Consider the following 27,056-nt stretch of genomic DNA (forward strand, 5'->3'; position numbering starts at 1 on the left):
GCATGGTGCAATTTTTTGCAACTGAACGCTTGCTTGCCATGTGGTAAACCGAATATAAAAAGCCAAATTATGAGCATGCGTGGTATTATAACGTCACGGGGTGAACGCTGATTTCCAGAGAATAGGTGAAAATGAAAAAAGATAGCCATGTGATATTATACCAGGCTCGCTTTGGTTAAAATGACGCCAAATACACGGAACAGCTTGTTAGATAGAGTGGTCGCTTGTAGACATAAGCATGGACTGTTGGCAGCCAGGTATGTCCCGTTCCCGTGTTAGGTCGCGGATTTAAATGAACTGCAGTGAGTGGGGGCTTTTCTCGTTTGGCATACAAATCTCAATATATACCGCAAATGAGAATTTTATGATTCGACCGAAAAAATATCCACGTAAACGCCTAAGGTAATGACTTCACCGGAAACACTTACCTGTGTAAAATACGAAGCAGAAATATATGATGTTCTGAAAATTGAGTTCGTTATCATTTTCGATGCTGGCATTCTTGATCCTCTGCTCGGTCTGAATAAAGGAAGCAAGTGGCAGCTGCGAAATTCGACACGCGTATGTCATTGTAAGCTAGCGCCAGGGGGTTTCATTGTTGATGGTAAAGTTCCAGTCTAAAACTAAAATGTCTTCCAGCAAAGTTCGTAATTAATCTTTTATCACCACGTCAATCGCAAATCGGCGCCAGCCACATCCGGAGTTCCTCAAAGCTCTGTCCTTTGACCCTTGTTGTTTTTCATAATTATCGGTGATATTGCCTCAGGCAGTAACTATAAAATCAAACTCATCGCCAACTATTGTACATGCTACAGAGAAATCAGGAGCAGTTGAGATCCAGCCATACTTAACAGATTGCTAAAGAAATAATTATTGGTGTAATAACTGGCAGATGACAATTAACACAAACCAATTTGTAGCAGTGACAAACCAGGAGAAAAAAAGAGCATTCTTTTGTTAATTTTTAAGTGTCCAATCTACTAATGATCTCAGATGGCGCGAACAAGTCAGCAATATTACTTGCACTGCATTGCGTAAGTTATTTTTCTTAAAAGACGTCTTCTCTTGTCCACCATTAACTAAAGCTCTAGCTTATATGAAGCCGCTTTGTTTTTTTTTTTTTTTTTTTTGTATCCGCACCCTCATCACTTTGAATGAGGCTCTGCTGGAGCCTACGCATTTCTGCTGAAAAAAAAAAGAACTTAATGAATTTTCACTCTCTCTTATAAGGGATCTGTTTAGCACCACAATTCCTACGCCACTCGAGCGCGAAGTAGCGAACGAAAAGAAGCACTCCTAATGAGACCTGCGTTTAAAAGCCAATACACCAGAAAGATTAGTAAAATCTAATATGTGTATAGAAGACATTATACATTGACATGTGTGATGACGAACGACCAAAACTGAAAACGTACACGGTTAACAACAAGGGCCCTGCACATAACATACCATATGTCGAAGATTACATCTAAATTCACTATTTACATTCCAAAAAATTAATAATTGACTGGTCGTAATAATGATATTGTCACGTAGTGGTGACAAGGTTGTCGACACCAAAAGAGGACACAGGGGTGATAGTACCGAAATTAATTCTTTATTTGGCTGGCTTGCGCCCGCAAAAGCATAGCAACAAACGTGTTCTTCGATCGTCGAACTATAACGCCTGGCGCCCAGTTCAACGCTGACTCTATAGGCGGCTCAGAACCATCTAGATAAAGTCGCAAACTGTTACTAGCACAACCTTGATCATTGTAGAAACATACGCGAGTGATCGGAATCTTCGAGACAGATCTTGGCGCATATTTCGCGACAAAGAAACTGATAAAGGTGCGTCTAGTGACATCGAGTATGAACAAACAAAAAATACAGAATTCATATGCGTGCACGCCGTCTGCTGATAGAATAAAAATACAGTTTTGAAGCTTTCGCGGCAATATATACAATTTTGAGTGACATTGTGAATGAAATTATACAATGTTCAATAAGTTGACAATAAATATAGGTACAAACATATGCAGCAATCGCATGTTCAGTGTGTATTACACATGTGTTTTGATATGTATACAGCTGTGAACTGACATAGATATTTACACTATACTACGAGTACAAAGGTGGACTGAAAACCATCCGGACACGTCCATTCAATACGAAAACAAAAGGGCAAGACCATTGGCAAAAGAACTCTCGTTCACCAAGATAGAAAACGTCCTTAGCCAGAAAACTTACTATCTCCTTTCGCATACGCGTCAGGACGGGGAAAAGCGCACATCGGCGCCGGCTTGAGCACAGCGATTGCACCAATACAAAGACATACAAAAATAGAATGAAGAACTGAGCAACACTTTTTATAGAAAGTGTTTGTGACTTTTGGTATTTCAGTGCTGTGAAAGCAAAGGCTGCTTACAGAGTAAAAAAAAAAACTGCCCTGCCACATCCTGCTCCTCATAGCTCCAAACAGTTTATGCAGCACAGCATCTATTACTGCCTAGGAAGGGCGTGACTAACTTATCATCACGCGACCTGGCCGTATGCCCAAAATATAAGTTGTCGATAAGCTAGATAAAAACATTGCAGCGGCTTAGGTCAGCTATGCCGGAATATACGTAGTGAGAGGTACGTTTCTCTGGCTGAGCTTGTTGTGGTCATGCTTCTCTAGCAGTGAGAGACATCGGGTGCACACATATTCATTTTGCTTGAGAGAGACGAAGGCTGCCCGATGATCTGTGAAGAAGTATGCAACGGCCTCAATTTTTTATACAGTATTTAGATTTGGCAGTCTCCAAACAAATACTCATACATTGGATCACTCACTGCTGCCAACTCCATTTGGTACCACAATATCTCGCACACACTACACATGCATGCAAACGTATTGTTCACAAAGCTTGCTTCAAATGTCTGGGTGATCAAGTACACGAAGTGCCTTCAGTTCCTTTTCTGTTGGTTTGCGTTGAATGAACACTACCATAGGCCCCACTCGGTGGTTGCTCCGTCTGTAGCGCTCGGCAGTCTGGCATCCCTCTCTGTCGGCGGGTGCTTTATGATGGAGGCGAGCCGGAGACGCCCGTGTGCTGTGCGATGTCAGTGCACATTAAAGATCCCCAGGTGGTCGGAATCAGTCTGTAGTCCTCCACTATGGCTCCTCTTTCCCTCTTTCCACTTTCTCCACCACCTTCCTCCCTTTTATTACTGCGCGGTTCAGGTTTCCACAGAGCAAGTATGACAGATACTGAGCCTTTATTTTTGCTGTGAAAAAATTTATTATTATTAATAATAAAAAATAATAATAATTGGTTCACAGGAAAGGCAAGCCGCAGTATCTGTCACACTTGTTCTGTGGACGCCTGAACGGCGCCGTAAGGGAAAGGAGTAATGCAACACTGAAAAACAGTTCCATCGTATTCCAGCATTCCAACGGGGGGGCATTCCTACGTCGGTTGATTTGGACGAAGGTAGCCAGGGCAACCTGGAAACAACGAATTTAACAGGTTAATTTCTATCTAACCAGTAGAGAACACACTCATTTTCAAAAACACGCTGGTTGACAGCGATGTTCATCTAATTCTAACGACTGCAAATGCTCTGCATTCCTTACAGCATCAGGACCCCTGCATCAGTCTTGTAATAAAGATGTCATTTTTAATGAACCAGTGCAATTGTATCGTATGCTGCCTGTACTCTTGTTTATGCCCTTAATGATAACCGTCTACTCAGATACACAAATGTGACTAATTCGCATGATTGCAAGCCTCATGGTGACTAAAGCTGTGAGGGACGCTGAGGTGACAGGCTCCACTAAATTAAAACATTGGAGGGCTTAACGTGCACTCACAAAATATTTGAGGGACGTTAGATACTAAAGTATTGAAAGGCGAAAGCCTGAATGCCGCAATTCTGCTACGCAAGTGATACTAATTAGTTATTGAATTAAGGTAACTAATAATAAATAACTAATACACATCAATTGGTCAATTAACAAATTAGATAATTAGTTATTATTTAGTAAATTATTACTTTGTTATTATTACGTAATTGATCATTGATTGGCTAATGGCTATATAAGGCACGCATTCGCGCATAATATGGTCGGGCTCTTGTGATTGGTCGAGACCTCTATGACGTCATCGTGCCTCAGCCAATCAGAGCCGCCGCAAAAGCGGGACACATTTTGTCGACGACAGCATGAACCATTAAAGGCTTTCGCCTTAACATAGAAAGGAAAGCCAATGTAAAATCCTGTTAACATAAATTATATATAAATGGATAAATTATCTGCTTGTTTAAATGGAACCACAATAGTGGGAATGAACCCGCGTTCTCGAGATCAGCAGTCCAGCACCATAACCATTGATCTAGTGCACAGGAAGTTTCCCCAAATTAACAGCCTAGACTGTCCGTCCAAGTTTTAGAAAATGATGCTACCAGCGCTGCAACATACAAGGCCTGAAATCAGCACTTTGATGCACTTACCTCACCCAAACTTTCAATAACAATCAGTGATGTCGTGCTCTGGAAAGCTGTGTTTATGCATACGAGGTGCCTGGTTTCTGAATGTTTCTTGAACAGCTCCACCACTGCACCTTGACTTCCCACAGGGGGGCTGTTGACCTGGAAAATCAGCATGAGCAGTGCAAAGGGCACCGGTAAATTTAGCATGCAATTGCTACCAAAATACAGAACTTTGCATTTTTCACACCCAAAAGGCAGTATCTGCTTATTGGGTGTATTGTTAGATTGCCAGCGGGTAAATCTAAGCGGCACACGACTTGCTGCATCAGCGAGAAAATTTGGTGACACAAATGTTCCTGTACATCACTTGCTTAGATCAGGAATGCTGCTACAGCTGAAGACCAAACATGCAGATATATATAGCTACACAGACAGCAAGGCGTCCGCAGTAAATGTAAAGGGTGGAGCGTTCAATACAGTTTTTTTTTTCGCCGACGCCAAGTTCAGACCTGTTTGATATTTTGGGTTTCATTCAAGAACAGTCCCACATCATAAGAAAGAAACAGGAAAGCCTACACTTTAATAACCGATACTTTGGCCGCTGTGCAGACCAAAAGTTCCAATTTTCCGACTAAAACTGGCACCAGCAATACAGCGGCATAGGTTTTTTAAAATCAAAATTGCCTTTTCGGCATGATATAGAAAACTGGCTTCGCTCTAGCGGCCAATCATCTCCTAACAGCCGTAGAAGACTCTAAATTGAATTTAAGCGAAATAATTCGGGTGGATGAGTATGGCTACTTAAATTGCTGGGATCTGAAGGAATGGCAATAATTGTGCGCTCTTCGTTGTCATTGCGGCCTACACAGTACAGTCGGATTTAACGGTAAACATGAGCAGTGTCTCCCACGTTCGGTTCATTCGCAGATATCGGTAAATTTCAACCTCGCGGTTCTTGTGACCGTCTTTACCCATGTAAATTGAAGGTTAATTCTTCGTTTGGTACATGCATCATTCGCGGCATAACATGCAGTGTTTGGTTGGTTGGTTTGTGTTTTAGGGTTTAAATATCAAAGCTACTCAGGCTATGAGAGACGCCGTAATGGAGAACTCCGGAAATTTCGACGACGTGAGGTTCTTTAACGTGCACTGACATCGCACAACAAACGGGCGCCTTGCCTCTCGCATCCATCAAAAAGGGCCCGCCGAGACCGGGATTCGATCCCGCATCCTTGGGAACAGTAGTCGAGCGCTGTAACCCCTGCGGCACCACAGCAGGGGCAGCTGTATTTTACTGTGATGAAGCGAAGTACATGGCAAAAGCATGGTTCTAGCTGAGATAGCCTGATTGCAGTTGTAGCATAGCGTGATTCACTTGTATAGAGCATGCTGATAGCCTAGGGGGATTCTCATGCATATCGGTTGTGTGCAAGCCTTCCACGTCAGAACCAGTCACACACGTGCTGTGGGTCGTGCACACTGACGACCCAGAGCCTGAGATCACGCTATACGCACACGGCTTGCATGCAGAACCAGATTACGGTAGCAGATTGTGCTGAGCTATAACGCTTGTATCGAAAGATAAATGAAACATGAGCGCGAATGTCTCGCAAACAAGTGACGATTTCTTTTTTTAAGCTCACTAATAATTTAGACTGTGGCGGTCATTCAGACCATTTCACGAGTCCCGCCAGGTCCTAAAACTCAGTCTGTGACTATTGGAGCTGGGGCCTTTGCTTGCGCTGTACAGAATGAGCGAGGTAAAGGATACCCAGACCCTGTGATCCAAATTTTAAGCTCTCAGAGCAGGAGGAAAAACAGCAGTCCGAATACCCCCGTACATAGAAAACAGTTATAGGGGACACGTTGGATCACTAAAACTGCGATGTGGCGAAAGCGCAAACTTCTATCGCGTGGTGGTTAGAAGCCCTCCACTACGGAACTTCTGTTTTCTCTCCCACCTTCGCGATTACGCGATAGCGTGAGCTACCTGCCAACATATTAAGTCCCGCTTTATCTGAGCCGCATGAACGTGCCTGGCCTAGGAACAACGTGAATGCAACGGTCTAGGTAGATTGATTCTGACATCACCCTCCCATATGAAAGGAGAGGCCCGAGTCGGCAGCTCCTGCTAAACGTAGTGCCAGGAAGCCCTAGTCCAGTTAGAGCTCGGCCATGTCAGCAGCCAACTACCGTTTCCCACGTAACGAAAGCGTTACGGATGGATGAACACGAGCCGCGAGCATACGCCACTAAAGGCTATCCCTTTAATATAAACGTGTACATGCACGCACATATACGAAAAACGTTCACTGTTGTGTGCCATGAGGAACAAAATTGCGAAAACACCGAAGCTTTGCAAGAGAACGCGATCTAAAATAGAACTTCGCTGAGACGTTTTAGAACGCAGCTCTTTGGCGTCCGTTCCTGGGTTTCGCGCCGGCGTCGGCCTCGTAACCAGCTCCGCCCCCCTTTCATCCCCCCAGCGCTAGCAGCGACCGACTGATACCGCTGGATGACGCTGACGCCGCTGGAGAGTCAAGATAACGTGACTGCATAGAACACCGTCGCCGCCATGCAGAAAGAGGAGGGGAAGGTCCCCCCCCCCCCCTGTTCCTGTGTGGCGGATAGGGTGCTCTTCAGTTGCCGACGCGCCGGCTATTTCACGTAGGCCCCGGCACGTCGACGAATACGTGACCACCTTCCAACGGCTAGACCTGGTTCTTGGCGCTGCGGAAGCGAGGGTATCATATTGTTTGCGTCGGCATCGGCGGCGTTGTCCCTGAAACCAACGCCGCAGCTGGAGTTGACACACTATCGGCGTCAGCAGCATCAGTCAGTCGCTGCTATCTCTTCCCTCCTCCCTTTATCGCGTTGTCCGCTTGCTGCGCGCGTACTTCTGCCCTCATCGTTTGCCGCTGGGCGTACACGCCGCCCCCCTCCCCCCTCTTCCTGCGAGTCTCCGGTTGTCAAAGCGCCGGCTCGAACTTAATTCCTTTCTTCGCTCCTCCTCCAATGCAACCCCTCTGCGGTTGCAATCAGTGAGCCAAATCGGTGGCGGCGGATCTGTACATGTGCGTTCGCCACTGCGAAATTATTTTCCAGTTCTTTCTGAGCCATCAGCGAGACGACCGGTGGAAGTCCTCCGTCTGCTGCTGCTGCTCCTAAACGAGCTGCCAGAGCAGATGCCCAGCGCCGTCGCCGCCAGAATCCAGAGCAGTAAGCGAGGCTGAAGCAGAAGCTCATCGCCGCCGTCGAGAAGACCCTGCCGTTCGCACCGCCGAAGCGGAGGCTCATCGCCACCGTCGAGAGCAACCAGGTGTAAGCGAGGCTGAAGCAGAAGCTCATCGCCGCCGCCGAGAAGGGAGTCTTTGTTAAAGGAATACGTGTGAAAAATAAAAAATAATTCTGTGATAGCGCATACATGTGTTGCTCAATTTCTTTGCCTCAATCTATCGAAAAGGTGAAACAGCTTACTTGCTGCGCTCAAATTTCGCATTAGGAAGTAACGTAATCATCGGTAAATTTTTTCTCTGTGAATGTGTATGCATTCTCGGCTGGACTGAACATGCTAACCTGCAGTCACTAAGTGTACGTGGGCGCTGGCATTGCCCATGAATTTTTCACTGGAGCAAAAAAGGAAAACTTAACAGCCGGGAAATACAGCAAAATCAAAACTTAAAGTAGGGGCACACTTAACCCATGTTGATATGTAGACGCTTGAAAATTGGTATGGAACATTGTGCTGGGACTCATACAGAACGTGGCACCTGGGAAAAGGCGGCACCCGCGAACGCTACCGTGAAGTGCTCCCGTATACTTGCATCCTATCATGTTTTCAGTTCACTTTATGAATAGTGTCTCAAATCCTGTATTTGCAATTACCTTCTCTCAGAAATGGTGCCTAATTCGACGTGTACATATATCATACACACATATATTACAAGACCACATCTACAATGCGCCCCACCGTGGGGGTGCAGTGGTAACAGCGCACGACTGCTGTGGCCACGGATGCGGTATTGAATCCTGATCACGGCTGTCGCTTTGCGATCGAGGTGAAAAGCAAGGAGCCTATGTGTTGTGCGATGTCAGTGCACGTCAAAACCCTAAATGGTCGAATTTTCGAAGCCCTCCACGACGACGTCTCACATAGCCTGAGTCGCGTTTGGACGTTAAACCCCCCAAACCAAGTATTTAGCATGCTCACACTTCTTTCTATTAAGCGCATCTTCCTTTATGGCCTTTTATTTTTCAAACTACTGCCGTTGGTGGTATTTTCGCAAAACGGGGAAAGCTCTCAATATAACAGGTTGAACTACACAGTTCATGAATGTTTTAGATCAGTCAATTCCGGTAGCTGATACTACAACAAACTTTTTGCTGCGACACTTCCTTACTTATCCAGCACACTCATGCGATTCCTCGGTGAATTAATGATGAGCAAGCGCGCTTGAGAGGTGCACAAAGCATGGAATATCAACGGAAAATGCCATCACCTTTATGATGAGCTCAGGGTTGTCAGGGCCAATGATATCCAAAAAGGCAGCAGATGTTTTGTCATTCCAGAAGAAGCCATCGTCGCGAGTAAAGTTCCGCAGCTGGCACTGCAGTAACTGGGCATACAACAATGAACAGTAAGAACTAGATGGCTTTCTGTGTTTAGCAGTTTAATTGCAATACTCGGCATTCTCAGCTGCCGAAATACACACACTGCACCTTTTGCTCCCTATCAATAAAAACTGCAATGCCAGCAGCCAGGACAAACTGCTGGAACTTGTGTTTTTTAACACAATGTGGCACTCTTTTTGGAAAACTGAAAGTTTGCTTGCTACACAGGAGACAAGTCACTCCATCTGTTGCATGAGCCTGTAGCCTTGTTTTTAACCAGTGGCGTCCTTGAGGGGGGCAGACGAGGAAACTTCACAAGTGTAAGAAAGGTGAACTCAGATGTGCTCTCGAAATTGATCACGGTCTACAACCTCCACTTCTTGCAACAGTGACTAGTGCAGGTTTGCCACAAACAGTACAAGTACACCAATATGCGCCCATGCATGCAGTCAGCACTAGGTCATTACTAAGACAGGACGTCACCTAAACTCACTGAATGGTTTTAAATTCTAGCAACGTGTGGCGGGAAGGCTGGCTGGGTAGGTTTGCACAAAGTATGGCTCAGTCTGATAGCCCTTCACCAGCAGCAAACGTCGAAATTTGTGTGCACATTTCTGCGCATTTGGAGGTATGTTACAACTAGTCGTGGCAGCTGAAGTGTATAAAGTTTTTTCTAGGAAAGCAGATTAAGGATCGGTTAAAGAATTTCTAATATTAGGGTCGAGTAGCATGTACTATGATCTCGCATCCACATGCTTGTCCTTTTATAGGTTTATGGACTTGTGGCAGACTAGAAGCTCTCACAAACAGTTACAGCCCCACTGAAACTGCACTGGAAGCAAGAGTGCGAACCAGGTAGGAACTGTGCACCAATATGAATGCATTGGCAGGTAACAATGCACTATTATTGAAGCATCATGAAACAAACTTTCGTGCATCATTAGATCACCCCATTTCGAGTCAAAGGCAGTTCTTTCGCTTCAAACAGCGCTTTTATAAACCACGAAAATTTTTATATTATAAAGCTTTTATCACCATAAAACAAAAACGTCAAAGACATCTAAATGGCCATATCCAAGTTCATTTTAAAGGGGGCACCGATTTTGAATAGAACAAAATAAAACAATTAAGCTCATTTTTCCCGCAGTGAGTCGTTTGCTGCCTTTCACCCATCCAGGAGAAAAATGCATGGCACTTGCCTAGAGCCACTTCTGCCACTGGTCAAGAGAAAAAAGACGTACCCCACTGCAATGAAAAGATTGGCAAAACATACCTCTCTAGATGGAGGAGGCGCAGGAGAAGACAGAAGAGCTCCGTAAAATGCGACATCTTTGCGAGACTGATTTCCACATACTTTCCCAACTTCTGGCTTGTCGACTGCTTCATTATCTGTCTGTAAAAAAAATTAAGAAACTTAGACCAACTGCCCTAACGCGCAACTCAGCATGGTGACAATCCACGCAAACGCAACTTTCCAATATAAGTTTTGAGCCTTCCCTTCTCATTCAGAAAACTGCGATGTTCTTTTTTTTTTATGCTTTTCTTACCCATTCCTGCAGAAAAAGCTGAGCTGTCTAAAGTAAACCATCTGGTGATAATTAAAGATTTTGCCCCCAAAGACGAATTTTACGTAACCAAATGTGCTTGCATTGTGAGAAAAAAAGACACCAGATAAGGCTCAATTTTACTCCATGCAGGAACGGCCAGGAATGTTTCTACCCAGCCTAAGATGATAGAAGACTAATTACATGCGAAAAGTATGTTGGTGCAAAGTGCTTAGATTATAATTTTCCATAATGTGCTCACTGTTAAACCAATATGAACATTTAAGGCATAAGCTTCACATTGTTTTCAAAACCAAGACACCATAAGAACCTGCACAGATAATGGTGTAATTTCGCGGAAGCAAATAAGTAAAAAAGTGTTCATGCGCATGTAATGTGGGTGAGCAAACGACAGTGAAATCATTCATTAGCACTGTATTTCATAGTTTCCCTACGAGGTGTTAGCGCTTTGCACCTGTGTGTCTAATGTATACCTCATCCAAGGCCACAAAAACACATCCATGTGCCTGGTGCTGGTTCGCTCCCTTTATCACCTAGACACCTGACTAAATACACCCCAGCGATAGCTAGTCATACAGTTTTGCCATTGTTGTAAAGAAAAGATTCGAACTTGTGCGCATGACGTTAGGGCACGTGCCGCCCAGGAAGTGTTCTCGCATTCTGAATTTCGGCGAATGTCGTCATCTGGAGTACCATCCTCTCAGAGTTCCTTCCCAGCGATATTTTTGCCGTATAAACGTTTCCTGGGTGCCTCTAAACGCGTTCCGTATCTCGATTATCTCAAAAGCGCTACCAACAAGCTCCTGGGGAGCTCGGTGATAACGCTGGTCAAACGTCTCTGATCTGATCGTAGGCGTGTCCAGCATGACCGCAGTGGCCAGTTGCAGCTGATTACTGAGAATAGCTCCAGGACCTCCTTACCTTATTCTACCGAGCTCGTGTTACGCAGTGCCGATGCTTTAGACAGATATGGATGCTTCCTTTTCGAAAAACCGGGTGCTGCTTTTGAGGTCCCAATATCGTGCTAAGTGTGCTCCTCCTGCTTTCAGTTGCACGTTCGTCATGAACGTAGTGTGGTGAAATGCCAGTCAGTACAATTGAACCAGTCACTGAAGCTACCACTAGATAGCATCTATCCTCCTTAGAAGCCTTATGCTGCTAGCACTGCATAATAACAAATTCAGAGCTATGAATTTAGGATATTTAAGGTGAAAATTGTTTTCATCCACATATGTTATGAGGCGAAAATACGACATGTTAAAGCGAGATAAAGAGCCCTAATATGTTTTTTTATCACAATTGAGATTAATACTGAGTGAAATTACATTCCTAATAATTGCAAAAACATTTAGCTTAGATGTTTAATATTGCTTTAGTGTCACAATGCGAAGGCTTTATAATGACTGAGTCAGACTAGGCATAACGTTTGCACATACCCTACACAAGTACTGAAATGGGAGTCAGTCCGCAAAGCCAACATTGAGGGTACGCAAAACTCACACCCGTACAACAATACGCACTTTCTGAAGGCCAGTTTAGCCTTTATTCATTGCCTATTCCAGGACCTGCTTCAGAAATTGCGGCCGCAATCCACTAAGATCACCCCCCCCCCCCCCCGCGTTTAAGAACGCACGTTGCTTTAGAGCGCGAAAGAACGCAGTAACCTTACCTTGCAATAGTTGTTGATAACATGGACGAACTTGTCAATCACCGTAATGCCAGGGGTAGAGAGCTTGACCCAAAGGACCCCATCGCCACGAATGTGGCTGAGATGGCAGCGGCCCACACATCCCTTTCCGGGGATCCTGGGCCCCATCAGCCGCTCCATGATAATGTTGTTCATATTGCTGTCTCCTGAGCGCCCGGTGTCGTGCATAACTACTGTCGGTGGATCGTCCCTGAAGGGCAAGAGAGCAAAGAGGGGGAAGATAAGGAAGTGGTTGGAGGCATATACCAGACTCCATAAATATACCGGAAGCAACAGGCATGCAAGCATTACAGAAACCTCAAGGACAAATTTAGGTTTGCCTGCATAGAAAAGTTAGTGTGATAAATCACCCCCCACTCCCTAATTTCTGCAGCAAAAGTTTTAGAACTTCAGTTATGTTAAGTTCCGTGGTTGCATAATCATTATTTTTTTTTAAATTCTTATTATAAAAAAGTCATGCCATGCACATGCACAGCAAGCCCTCTGCTACAATATGTCTTGGAAGCGGATGTGAACGATCTTGCATAACATATTGCCTAACTGTAAAAGTACTGTAAAAAATAATGTATCTGGAATCGGCAAGTAAAATGCATTTTCCTTGAATATTTCACAACTATGCATTCATTAATAAATACTTTTCGTCTAACACAATCTTACCCCTCAACATAAAGCCAACCGTACATGGCACATTCCACAATGTGACATAGTTTTAGCAAACACTCCAAAGGCAACTATTTTCAAAGATGCACACAGGAGTAGCATGCACAAGTAAATAACGTGCAAACATCTACAGTGGCAAGTATCCGTCCACTTTCTCAGCTGACAGCTTCTGGCTCACCTATTTAGAATCTCTGCAACCAGCATCTTCCCCAGGAGCACATCGCTGAGAATGCCAGCAATGCCATCATAGCCAGAATACTCGGTGAGGCGGTCGAGTCGGCACCGGATCGCCTGCAAGGAAGAAGGAGCAAAGAGTGCAGCAGAAATGTAAAACTCTGTCAAGGTCTTGAACAGCTCTTGTATGAGCGCAAGCCTCTCCCTTAAACAAGGGCAGTCACCTTCGGAGAGCTAGACAATTTCTGCAATGGTGCGCGCACGTTTTGTAAGTAGATACAAGTGCTTATTCCCAATATTCTATGCAGTTAGTCTTTTGATGAACACTTTTTTCAATGCAAAACTGTGGTACATAAAAAATAGACCTGTTCCCTAGGAATTGTTAGGGAATTGTCGTGACAGAAAAAGTCAGGGAACATTCAGTGGCTTTCCAATAACTGTCAAAGAACAAACGGTGGCTGGTTCTTCGTGTCATGCATGCATACAGGTGCATGCCCAACCAATATCTCAGTTTATACAATAACTGGCTGTAGTCCAGCCTTATTATGAAGGAGCTGACAAAAGCCAGCGTTTATTCGTTACATTCAGGTCTTCATTACATGCACATCTCACATATGTACAGCCAAAAGAACAATGTAGAATGAAAATAAAAGTAAGAGAACATAATGGAATCACCCAGGAAATATTTCCAGTAAACACGCCTCACACGAAGTGGTAAGTGGTGGCATATTTCACCATAGTGGTAGTAGCGTTACCTACAAGTGTGCCAGAGAGAGAGAAGGGGACTTAGAGCAGCCGGAGGCACCATGACCATCAGAATAGAGGTGAGAGCATTTAATCACGCCACTGCTCGCTACAAAGATAAAATGAACCAGATTTCCAATAAATTTGTACTAGGTGACGTATAATCGGCATAATATACATATATATATATATATATATATATATATATATATATATATATATATATATATATATAGGTTGCGAGAACCTAACGTACTGGACTGCTAAAAGAGTATATAGCGAAGTATACGCTTCATTAAAGGAAACATTTTTTATTTCACTCGACGTTTCGATCGGAGATGAAGATCAACTAACGCACTACACTTGTTACATGGAGTTTCAAAAAACGCGTGCGTTCTTTTATAGGGCTAGCATAAGGAACTGAGTCTTCGTGCTATCAAATTTGCTACATGTGGGCTCACTACATAGAGGTTTAACTTATAGCTGAACAAGCCTTTAACAATGTATGATGTGACAGATTTAGTGACTCCCGTCTACGGCTCGCCTTGAAGACTCGTTCACGTATATGCACTCTGCTGCTCTATATAACCCAAGAAGCCACTCAGAGCGTAATCAATGAATTTGCCGTGACTTTGTCTGCCGCACTCCTGCTCCATATACTACAGCTGATACTGGTCCTGTCTATAATCAAATAATCGAAAATAAATTTGTTACAACTCGGCCACACTTAAGCGAAATTTTTAGCTTCTGTCAGTTCAAATTATCGAGAGCTCATCTATAGATATATACACACTATTGCTCACCTGCAGGGGCAGATAAGAAAAGGATGCCTCCAACTCCATCAGAGCTCCTAGTGCAAGGAATTCAGTGATGCCCTCATCAACAAAAAAGCATTCAATCTGGAAATTAAATACAATACGTTATATCACATGTCCTTGCTTTGTCTGTGACAATTTAATAAATAGAATGATGGTTTAGTGAACCATTCTAAATCAATAATTAAGATATATGCAGAAAAATGAGCATGATAGCTACTGCTACTACCCCGTTTCAAAGGGAACGCTCCTATATTCCATCCACCCATCCATCCATGTGCCAGTTCGGCATAAATGTGCCGTCACAAAGGCAGCACATGAATAAGGAAAAAAGACAACGCTGTCCGACTGAGCTATTCGTGCGATCGGCTGTTGCAAGCAGACGCTAGCAAACCCTACGCAGCTCAATGCGGGTGTGCAAGCATGCAGTTAACTCCCTCCTCCTCTTCCCTGGCCTAGCTCTCATTAGCTCTAAATACCGACGCCGATTATTTTTTACAATATCAAGATAGCAAAGTGAAAAAAGCATTAAAAAGAAGTAAAAGACACATCACTACGTAGACAAATACAGCAAATGTGACCATTTTAGATCAAGTATAAAAATACCCCATTTCGAATCTTCAGTGTATCCAATGCTGATTCTTTCCAGCAACCAATGCAACATTAGATCAAGTATAACAAAATCCCCATTTCGGATCTTCAGTGTACCTAATGCTAATTCTCTCCAGCAACCAATGCAACATTATAAAGATGTACAGCAATTCCGAACTGCAAAATCCTCTCCCACCAAAGCGGAAATGGCCTAGATAAACAGAACCCTGCTATAGTGAGCTCGGATATAATAAAACTTCTATATCACAAAATGAAGCAGCAATCACATCATCTCTTACATAGAGGACTGTACATGTATTTCTATTTATAGAAAAACTTTTTTTATAATGTTCATAGTAAATGGTATCTTGATTCTGCGACATAATATGGAATGTGGAGGCCTTGGCAAGAGCTCAGTCTGTGACCGCAAGGCCGACATTCTGAAAAAAAAAAATCGTCGGTACGATTATATGAGGTATTACTGGCACATTGCAGGGCGACGGTGGCGCTACTCAGAAACAGCCTGGTAGGACGCAGACGTGGCTGACAGCCTGCTTGCACCGTCTTGTAGTTTCAGCATTCCTTTGCAGTGATGGGTGATAGGTAGTGCTGTTGGCTTCACGAGCTATTCTAGGAAAACAGCACAGTGATTTATCACCGATTTCTCTGGAAAGAAGAGCTTCGCAACAAATTGGATCCTGTGATCTGCACGACACCCCTCTGCATCTGAGAACGCATGCATGCTCGGGACATTTCACGAGGGAACACTACCAACACAAGATAGTTCTGATACAATTATAGTTTGGCCTCGCGAGTGGTAGGCGATGAAAAAATCGGATGCTGTGTCGAAGATCCTTCTGCACACGACAAGCTAAACCGCCTACCGCAGTGCGCTGGTACAGGCGGATTGTTTGCGAGCTACCTTCAGGAAAAGAAGGCGTCCTAAACTTTGATATATTCAGTATATACGCGATTGAATAAACTAATGTAAAAGCAAACCCTTACTGAGGATCGCTGATCAGTAACGAGATTTTGGCGATAACTGCGATAAGCGAATTCCTGCTTGCAGTTCTGAACTGCTGATATGTGGCTCAGCTCATCCGATCTTGTACTCTAGCTCAAGTCGCTGCTAAGGTTTCGCTGAAATTACATCTTTCTTTTGCTCTGAGACAGCTGGGTTAACAGTAAGGCTATTTCAAGAACAGAGCATTTGCTATAGCGCTGAATAATTCCGAAACACCGCCTGCTGCGGCTTCAATGTGAAACAGTTAAGGCCTCGACGACGGCCAGACCACAGCGTTTTCCGCCGCTCTCGTGGGCAGCACCGTTGCGGTAAGCTTCCTGCACTACTTTCTTGATGCGGCTGGGGTCGCTCATACCTCGAAGCACCGCTCAACATTTATTACTCCTAGCAAACGATTCTGCGTGTACGAAACGCGTACTCTGAAATGTTGCATTCGTCGGACGGCACACTATAGGCAATGCCGACCGACTTCCTGCTCTTGAAACTTGTTTTAGTGGACGAGGTTCACGTAGTTGAAACTGCATGACCAGCCTGTGGGCTTTAAAATTTTGCTCCCGCTGGCTCGGCTCACCTTCCGTACCCTTCCGTAAACAAACGCCGATACCACCGTTGAGCTTCGTAATGGATAGTCGTGTTGCCATGTAAGACGTCAACGTGAATTTCAAAGCTACTTTCGCTCAGAGCGCATTCATTTTTGTAACATATCGAAGTCCTATAAAATGTTCTGTAAGCTCCAATTTTTATCCATTGCAATTTCCATTATTTGCAAAAGGCATTAGTTTTGGCCGTGTAGAAGCGCATATAAAAATGACTATAATAAATTAAACAAATGCCATTCGGTGGGAATGATAATAAATGTTCAATGTGGCAGGGGTACTGCTGTGTGTGCAATAATCTCGCTCGCAGCGGGTGGAATTAGGATAACTTGTAGTGACAATCGGTCGCCCTCGTATATGCCGGTCCCTTGCATTCGGGTTTGTGAGTGCATAAATGTCTTAGGAATTTTACAGAATTAATTCTTCATACGGCCCTAATTTAGCCGCATTAAAGATCGCTCCCTCGTTCTACGCTCAATGGCCATGCATGACAAGTAGTGTTTATGTTTTTTCTAAGTTGTATTTGAACGACGAGTCCTTGCTATCCCTGCCCGATGATAAAGAGGGCGACTCACTGACATCAGGTAATGTTTAACATGATGCCGTGCGCGACCGCGATTCACGTTCGCGCACGTCGGCAGAACGGCCGCGGGTGCGTACGGCTCGACTGCACGCCTGTGTCGTCATCATGTGATGTCACGCAAAGCAGCGCTCTCTGGACTCCGCGCAGGAGTTTTAATTGTGATTTAGTTTAATGCTTATTTAAAATGATTGCTTGTGTATTGTAAAAAGTGTAATTAGATACTGTGATAACCAAGCCTCCAGCAATATAAATCAAACTCCGTACGGTCGAAAAATCGACGAATTTGCCCTTTAACCCCATGGTGAAGGAACAGATATCGTTTTCTCAAAAACAACCACTCTGCCCAAAACACCCTTTCCCTCTCACCTTTAGTCCTTCGTCGTGGACCGCAATGGGCTGAACCCTCAGCCAGTGTCCCGCATACTTGGTGGCTTACAGCACTCCCTCACCCACTTGGAGGTCATCAGGCCTAGTTCCTGAATCTCCATTGTAGAAGGTAGCCATCTTGTCAAGTACCTGGGTGTACTCCGCCTGCCCAGGATTGACATAGTAATAAAATATGAATGCTCTTGCTACAACAAAATCTCTGTCGATCTTGGCGAGGCAGGCAAAAATAGGCAACAACATAACGCCCCTGCTAACACCAAAAGCTGCAACGCCAGGCGTGTCATCTGGACATCGTGCTGTAAGCACACCCTGCTTTTCTAAGGACACTCCAAGAAGCAAGCTTGCGACTACATATAGCACATCCCATATTACCACCCGGTACGTTAATAGGTAGCTGCAACATATCACATTAATATCCAGCAGCTCAATTCTATCTTGAAGTCCACTAATCTGAAATATGTGCAACGAATTCGCACGATAACCACTTCGGTCTTTTTCGCCTGAATTCAGTTTCCATAACAAAACTTCTACCTCGGCTAGATGGTATAGAGTCTAGACCATTGCAAGGGGAAAGACGAGCGCACCGAAGAACACACGTGGAAGGAAGAAAATGACAGGACAAGCGTTAACTCTAAACTATAAACGCCACCATTAACAGAAAACTCCAAACTATACTTACATCATAGTCCAAGAACCGGACGAACACATTGTCAGTGTTTGTTACATGGGAAACGAACACATCGACATAATCCTTGAGATTTTCAGGTTGGCCAGTAGAGTTGCTTGCAGAGCTGATCCGGCCATCCGCGAAACCATTGCCATTCTGGAGACACGTTAATGAACGGTAAAGTCACCATTCTGTAGTAAAACACTGGGCAAACAAGCATGCAGTAAACAGACTGCCATCATTTGGGCTAGGTCATGAAAAACTCACAGCAAAATATCATTATCATTAGCAAACAAATACAAATTCAACAAGCTTAGCTTAAATCTAACAACCACCAATGAAAAAATGACATATGCTTGCCTTGTACACTGAGAGGCAAAGTACACAGTTTGCTTCATTTCAGGTCTTTAACCTCCATCAATACTCAAACCTTGATAGTAATTCGAACTCAGTTATTTGAATATCCTGGATAATTTGAAGGTTTTTTGCTTTCCTGTGTTTTTCACCATCAACTTGACCAGATAATTCAAACCGCAGGCTTGTGCTAGCTCGCTTAATTTGAGGAATGTTCCCCCACAACAACTTCAGAAAATACTTCTTAAGTGTATGATAGGCACTGAACATACTATCAGCTGCCATTTCATAACGGAAAGCCTTCATGGAGGTCAAACGTTATGCAAGTCTCTTTCAAGTTTCAGAGCAGGCACCCTGAATACAACAGAACAGGCTGGTACGGCAAACCCAAGATCTACATTCTTGTACTGGAAGCCCAGGGTGACAAAAATGCTCTTCAGGTCCAAGTTGCAGCATCACTTACACTCACTACGTTGTTCACCAGGATAGCCACCTTCTCCGGAGTTGGCGCTGACGTGGTCAGGAGAGCTGGTGCAGCAACTGTGTAAGGCATGAAAACAAATGAATATGCATGGCACCAGCCAATTACACAGCACAGCGCCAGCAATTATAGCATCATGCATTGCCCCATGAAATGAAAAAAAATTCGCAGCGCTAGTTTCCTGCTACAATGACCGCTTACATAATAGCCTCCGTGTGCCTTGTGTACATGTTTTCATTGCTCTGCTCCTCTAAGAGTACACTTGAGGAGGGCTCCTGTGGGGGTGGAGTGGGTGACGCATTTGGCAAACTGAGCAGAGAGCCAGCACAGAAATTGCCATAATTCAGAATCTCATGCCTTCAGTCATGCCTTACACAGAGTAAGCTTTGCAGTGGTTTTCGACCCGCACATCGCTGTCGGCGCACTGTGCTCAACGCGAGGAGTGGGTGGTTTCCTTCCAGCCATAATAGACCCCCCTGCCATGACAAAATGCATGAATGTCCTTTGTATCCTTGCGAGTACTATGTGTGTTCTGATGATAAAAACGTTTAGATGATACAAATTATTTTCGCGATCTGGTGAATTTTGTTTCCCCGAGAGTTTATTGTATTTGTGCATGTGACCTATAAACCAACCATGCAAGCTAAAACATCGGGATATATTTTATCCACGCCCACGAAACATGGGGAAGGAGTTTCGCAGTAACACTTCGCTAGGTTAAACAAAAACTGTCGGAGTGGTTTTTCTCATAGTATGGTCCCAATTTATCGGCCTTCATCAGCACCAGATGTCGGGGTTGTGTTGCACAATGATGAAAGGAATTCAGTTATTTACATTTCCCATTCCCATTGCCTCTGAGGTAAGTGTTGTCGTTCCATCCAGTCGTGCAGAATACGTTTGCCTTTCATGACCTCATGATGCATACAGTTGGCCTAGCTAACTCAACACATAAGCACAAGCTGCTTCAACAGAAAACATTTATTTAGATCTGATAGGCTCCCAGGCAAATTATTATTCAGGGAATCACAATTCAGCTGTACATATCTCACGGTGCTGTTTGAAAAAAACATTCTTGCGCGGGCAGAAGCAACTTTCTGGGAGGTTTAGGGCAATGGTCGCACCGTTTTAAAGCTGGGTCGAATATCTGATATGCTGGGCAAACAGGGTGGATGTTGGTAGATATAGAATCATGCCATAAAATTAGTGTTAAATCATAATTAAGCACATCCTTCAATTGAATGATTCATGCTACACCTAATTGTCTGGCCTGCCGACATCATGCCCACAAAGATCGCAGACAAACGCAAACCTAAGTATGCGAATCAGCCTCCATATCGATGCCTACGCTATTATTTTTAAGCAAGATAGAATAGAATGGCAACTCGAACGTGTACGCATATTCTTCCGGACCCCTGCTGGCTTGCGTAACGGCATAAAACTATCTCATACAAGTACGTGCAGGAACAAGAGAGTCATGTTCGCTATAAGCAGTCTCCAATGAGTGTTCACTATTTAGGAAGAGCACCTACAACCAATGTTACATCCACTTACATTTCTGGCACCCAGTGCTGCCTAATTTGAAAGCAGTAAATTGGAGCTGTTTGGTGCAAATTTTGTCTTTTTTTTTTCAAAATTGTACAGCTATTCTGGTTCGCAAAGTCTGCCGCATTTTGTGCAAAGGTCGCATCAAAGTGAATTCATATCAATCATATTTTCAGTGACGAGATTTTTCAACCCTTGATACACCAGGTTGAAAAATGATTTACAATTACCGTGATTTCCCAAAACATATCTTCCACTTAATATAAACACCTTGTGGGTGGAGCCGCGGGTCGGTGACAGCCTTCCCAGCTGCAATTTCCTTTGCTTTGTTAGCTGTGGCAGCCTCACCGGGGTACGACGGGAAGCTGCGGTCTCCCAACCGCAGCACGGCTATCCATACTAGCTAATCCTTCCTGTGGTCGCTCAGGTGCTGCAAGGTTGTGTACCGGTGGCGGAGGCCTTCCTGACGTGCATATTCGAAAACGAGCCGGCAGTTGAGAGCTTGAGGTTCCGGCTCAAATTCAGAGCCCCGCTGGATTGGCTGAAGCATGTCCATAGGAGCTGTAAAGGTATTGAAAGAACTGTGAGTGCCAGCAGAAGTGCACATCGATGGCATGTCTATGCTTAAGGTGGTGCCAAAGAGAGCATAAATCTGCTTTCAAGGCGAAAGCTTTTCTAGGCTTATAAGAAGAAATCCCATCCGCGAGTTTTGCATGAGGGTTACACGCGAGAGCTGTATGCGAGATCTGTCAACGCCTCCTAGTAGGAAGCATTATATCCGTGCGCGAGTTCTCGAGAAATGTGTTTCTGTCTTGAACGCCACGCGGAAGGAGCGATGGTGTACAGTCCAAACTCATACCTGCCAGAGAAGGGGTGACAGATACTGCTCCTTTTCTTTCTTGTAAACCATTTATAATTATATATAGCGCTGCAATGAACGCAGATAAGAGGCAAACAATGAAAGGCAAACAATAGGAGAGGAAGGGTAGGCTTTCACCATTCTACTCTTACGAGACATCTAAGAGACCCTCTTGTGTTCAACGTAGCAAGCCAAGTGCAGTAAGACAAGACGCATGGAATGGAGCCAAACAGCTTATCTGCTACATCTATCTATAGTGGTTTTTGCAGGCAAGAAGCCTAACGAGACTTGAGATGTGCAGCTAACCAAGCAAGTTTGTGACTGCGTGGTATTAAATGCCATGACTGCAGGGCAAGCACAAAAGGGTTTTACATAAAAGGCATGAGATGCGCGCAGATATTCGCTGCTATTATTGCCCCACCACCCAAACTTAATGCCAGGCACAAACCACTCGGCCGTTACACATTTAGAACTAAGAACACGGGAACAAGCACAAGAAAAAATAAGGCTCCCACAAAAATTGCAGTCAAGGCAGAAAACACTCGATATATATTGTTAGAGGGAGCCATTACCCAAACTTTGGGATTTCGATATAAATATTTAGACTTTAGTGATGGTCCCGACTAACGATCTAGTACTACGAGGAGACGTTAAGTGGAGCCCCATATGTGCAGCCCTTTTTAAGAAACTACATCCCACTTCCCCATTTAGCATGTAAATATGTGAAATACCGGCACGCAGCATATATGTAAAGACATGTCGTCATGGCATATCCCTCTTACTATTTTGTACTTCTGTGCCTTGGTGCAAGCTATGTTGGAACGATAAAAATGAACAGCAATTAACCCTGACTATATTGAAAGCGTAAAAAAGTCGGCAGTTGTTCTGTACATCCAAATTTTTTATTATTTCACGTGACTTGAAAGGAGAATGCAGAATGTTAACCAAAATAATCAAATACAGGAAGAAGTGCCTTAATAGTGTTTACGGTAAACGCCCATTACTTTATGTCTAAGCGGTAGGACATTTTATGGTCGTGCTAGCGAAGGAGTCAGAGACATGACAGTGGTAATGGTCTGTCTGAAGATGTACTTTGAGATCCTTGTTCATATGCACGAGCAGCATTGCAATATGCGTGATCCATGCGCTGTGGCCTAACCTGATCACTGGTTATTTAGGCAGATAAAATTGAATACCAGGAAAGCCAGGTGTACCGTTCCTCTCATTTTGGTTCTTATGCAATGCTTGCACTTCATTTCTCTGGGTATATTGACTATGAACTAAGAAAACGGTAAAACAATGAGAACATTTTGCTCGTTCTGAATTCTTATATATAACAATAGTAGTAGGAAAATGAGAATATGGACGCAAGCATATAATTCGGCGAAACATGCTCCAGGTTAATTTTCGTGGAACCTGGGGAAGTGAATGACTGTAGCCGTGTTAGTCAAGCACGCCGCCGTTGCTCCCCCTAAATCAGCAGACTTCTGAGTTCCCACAGCAATTTATTTGATTACCTTTTGACCGCGACTACTGCTGCGCACATGTAAAACTGGACAGTATTGGGAGATGCTGAGATAGCTGAAACTACGCTCAAGAATGCTTATATGGATGACAAGTTCCTTCGGTACGGAGCCTTGCAAGTCCAGAATTAACAGCAATAATCGTGAATGCATGTGGGAAGCAGATATAGAAACACATGTGCTCACAGCCGTGAAACTACACCCAGCACCATCCAGTCGGATTAAGTTGGAAAATTCGAACTATTTTGGCCCACTTGGCACATATAACAGCCTGCTGTTCTCCCTACGGTGGGCGCCAGCGGTTTAATAGCCCACCTCTCAGGCCAACCGCCCATCTTTGGGACTTCAAGTTTGCTATACGTGAGGATAACTTTCTTTGAATATACAGTGAAAGATGCAATCCTGAGGTGACAGGTTTCACAAGTGCATATTTTGCAATTACTATGAACCAGAGAGCCGGCCGGAGAGCTGGCGGTAATAACAAACAATTGCGGTGCACTGATGGATATAATGTAATAATGCACTGGGCGAACTGCAGAACGGGTTCAGATGTGGTAGGCGCCTAGATAGCAATTTCGTAACAACCCAATACATAGAAATAGCCAGGACAGCAAGTAGACCGCTGTGTTTAGCCTTTCTGGACATAAGCGGTGCACACGATAGCATAAATAGGGAACTTTTGTTGAACATACTCGATCGAATCTGAAGGCATCGGTAAAGAATTATATGAATTCTAAAGGAAGTATACAGAGATAATAAAGATGAAATTGCATGATAGGGGTTAAGAAGTACGACTACTGTCAGTGTAGGCAAAGGACTAAGGCAAGGATGTCCGCTATCGCAGATGTTGTTCATGATTTATATGAAGAATAAGAAAAAGAGTCTGCAAGAACCTTGGTTTTAATCTCTCGTATGAGCTAGGTGGAACAGACGTAGAACAAACGCTTCCAGGAATAATGCACGTGGACAACATTGTTCTATTAGCCAATAGCTAAGAAGATTTACACGCATTGGTTAATATATGGGGATACGAGGATATGCAATCGGCATTACCCTCAGCGCAATTAAGCCGGGTCTGATGGTATTCAGTGATGTCACTGATAAAGAGGTTACAATACAAGGGAGTCAGATACCAAGACTGACAGAATACAAATATCTCTGGATATGGATAAACCAGTCAGGTATACATGAAAAAAACATGAATATACCACTAGGACAAAGAGATGCCAGAGATGCACACACACTATGCACAGATGCACAGGCCACTATACGGGTACAACGTATATATATTACTAAAGGTATTTTGAAAGGAATAGTGCTACCGAGGCTAACCTTCGGGAAGGCGGTTTTGTGCTTTAGGACTGAAGTTCAGTGGAGGCAAGAAATGAATCTGAGATCTGTGGGCAGGCTAGCACTTGGAGCCCACAGCAAAACTACAAACGAAACAGTACAGGGACATGTGGTCTGGGCGTCCTTGGAGGTACAGGACGCTAACAGCAAAATAATGTACCAAGAACGCTTCAGGCGACTGGACGACAATAGGTGGGCAGCTAAAGTACTTAAATACTTATACCAAAATGATTTGACTCCAAGTGGCGAAAAAGGAGAAGAAAACTAGCCAGTAAGTACTTTGGAAGGTAGGATGGAGAAATAAAGAATATTAAACAACAAGTAGCGAACATAGTGGGAAAAAGACTACAATAATTCAATGAAAAAGAAACCGACCCTAGACATATACAAAAAATGGAACTCTGATTGAGAAGGAAACCTTCTATGACAAATCAAGAGGCAGCGGCCTTCTCTTTGAGGCTAGATCAGGATGTCTTAGAGCCTGAAGCTACAGAAGAAAGTTTAATCAAGAAGAGGAAATGTACTATCTGCGGTAAATGCCCTGAAAGAATTGAACATATTATACTAGAGTGTGGCAGCATTCATCCAGATGTCCATGCGGACATAGTAACCCTGGCCGAGGCCCTGGGGTTTAGTGGTAACAAAGGAAGCGTGAGTGAATCGGTAGTAGAGGAAAGCAAGAAACCTCTGGAAGATTAGTGGATAAATAGCACGGAGTGTACATATGGAAGGCAAGTCGAAATTAAACAAGGGTATTGAAAGATAGCCTGGGTCTAAAAACAGTCATTAAACTGGTTACCGAGATTTTGTGCAGAAATTTGTTCCCAGCAGAACCGTATATATCCCCCTTGGTTCATAGTTGCGGCGTGGATTTATTTTTCAAGCAGTAGTTGAATGCAGGGCGGGTCTCGCCTAGCCTGTGCACACACGCGAGAGTCATCTGTGAACAAACCTTGAAACACGCCTCCCGGTAAACCAATGAAAACGACAACAGGAAGCTGTCCAACCTGGTCCTGTTTTTTTCTGTTCAGGCAAGCTGGAAGTATGCTGGAAGGGAGAAGGGGGGGGGGGGGGCTAGCCTAATATAAAGCATCCATTCCGAAGACCTAGAAGGTGCTAGCTCTATACGCAGTTATTGTGCAGCAGTTCGTCGCGCGGATGAAGCGAGGGACTTCGTTTCCTGGAAAAGCGTGTGCAGCGAACTTTCCCCCCCCCCCCCCCCATCTCCGCTTGGGGTCCAGGCGAAAATGACGGCCGAGGCGGCTTCGAGCATGCGCAGTAGCGCTACTTGAAACAGATCCTTTGCAAAACGTATCGCCTTGTCCCTGGGCAATAGGCACGATACATTTCCTCCAAAAACAAGAAACTCTCAACCTTCTCAAGCCACGAAGGAAGAGCGATGGAAGAGCCGTTGCGGTGCCCCACTTGAAGATGTTAGACAACGTGTAGTATTGACCACGCAGGCAGGGCTCCGCGTTACGCTCTTTATAGCAAAATAATTCTTCCCGATTACCCCGTAGCAAACCTTTGCTACATGTAGATATATAACGACCTTTCGTGTGAGAGATAACCAATTAGAGAGGCTGTTCTGTACCCGCGGACACATATTTCTGCGAAATGGTCGCCCTACTCCGTCACGCTTCCTGCTTTGAGTTGAAGGCTCCGCCTTCTAGAATACGGGTCCGCGAGCGATGGTCTCGCCCGACGAGTGAAAACCAAGTCTTTCTTAAAAACCCCGGTTTATTCCGGATCAACAGAAAAGTATAAAATAGAAAAGAAACAGCATTGGTCAAAACTGCGCTGGAAACATGCCGTTGAAGTGCGCGACAATGGACTATGCAGAATAAAACAGAACATTGGTCAGGGCTTCACCGCGACAACACAAAACACACTGCGTCGCGGATAGGGCGAGTACAAAGCGTTGATTACGGTACAAAAGCATAGCTACTCGCGTGGCAGCACTCACGCTAACACTCCTAAGGCTTTCTTGTAGGCGCCGCTTCCGTCTTTGCCTCGCAGGACTCCGCTCCGTCGTCCGTGTACATCCTGCCGGCTTGGGACGTTGCCACGCCGCCCTTCTGTGGCCGGCCTCCCGGCGAATAAGCCCCGAGCCATGCTTTCGACGCGCCTATCTACCCTCTGTCTCGCGCCGATAACATGCCGCCCCAGCTCCGGGCAGCTCGCTCATGCGTACTCGCGCTGCCCGGGCGGACACCAACACAAACAGAAAAAAGCGCGCGCGGTTTGAAACGCTAAAAGGGGCTGTGGGGCCCCACACTCCCCCCCTCTGAAGCCGGGACACCTACCGATGTGTAAAAACAAAACTAACGCGGGATAAGGACGGAACTGGTACTGCTGCTGGCGGGGCGA

At 44.5% G+C, this 27,056-nt stretch overlaps 1 protein-coding gene across 2 annotated transcripts; it reads right to left on the reverse strand.

The window, feature by feature from the left end:
- Positions 1 to 1,575: 1,575 nt before the first annotated feature.
- LOC146177353 (uncharacterized) lies at positions 1,576 to 26,960 on the reverse strand. Of its 2 annotated transcripts, XM_084581133.1 has the most exons (12): positions 26,653 to 26,960; positions 21,225 to 21,515; positions 19,395 to 19,471; positions 18,590 to 18,733; positions 17,890 to 18,054; positions 14,718 to 14,813; positions 13,175 to 13,287; positions 12,298 to 12,526; positions 10,337 to 10,456; positions 8,952 to 9,068; positions 4,474 to 4,611; positions 1,576 to 3,469 (listed from the first exon to the last, which is right to left on the reverse strand). In XM_084581133.1, exons 6-12 carry the CDS (start codon positions 14,754 to 14,756, stop codon positions 3,299 to 3,301), a joined length of 927 nt encoding a protein of 308 aa, XP_084437259.1. In that variant the 5' UTR covers positions 14,757 to 14,813; positions 17,890 to 18,054; positions 18,590 to 18,733; positions 19,395 to 19,471; positions 21,225 to 21,515; positions 26,653 to 26,960; the 3' UTR covers positions 1,576 to 3,298. The 2 variants fall into 2 exon arrangements, with proteins under 2 accessions (XP_084437259.1, XP_084437260.1); XM_084581134.1 differs by lacking the exon at positions 14,718 to 14,813.
- Positions 26,961 to 27,056: the final 96 nt, after the last annotated feature.

This window comes from Amblyomma maculatum, chromosome 10 (genome assembly GCF_055883805.1).
Source record: "Amblyomma maculatum isolate TAMU_Amacu chromosome 10, ASM5588380v1, whole genome shotgun sequence".
Taxonomy (NCBI): domain Eukaryota; kingdom Metazoa; phylum Arthropoda; class Arachnida; order Ixodida; family Ixodidae; genus Amblyomma; species Amblyomma maculatum.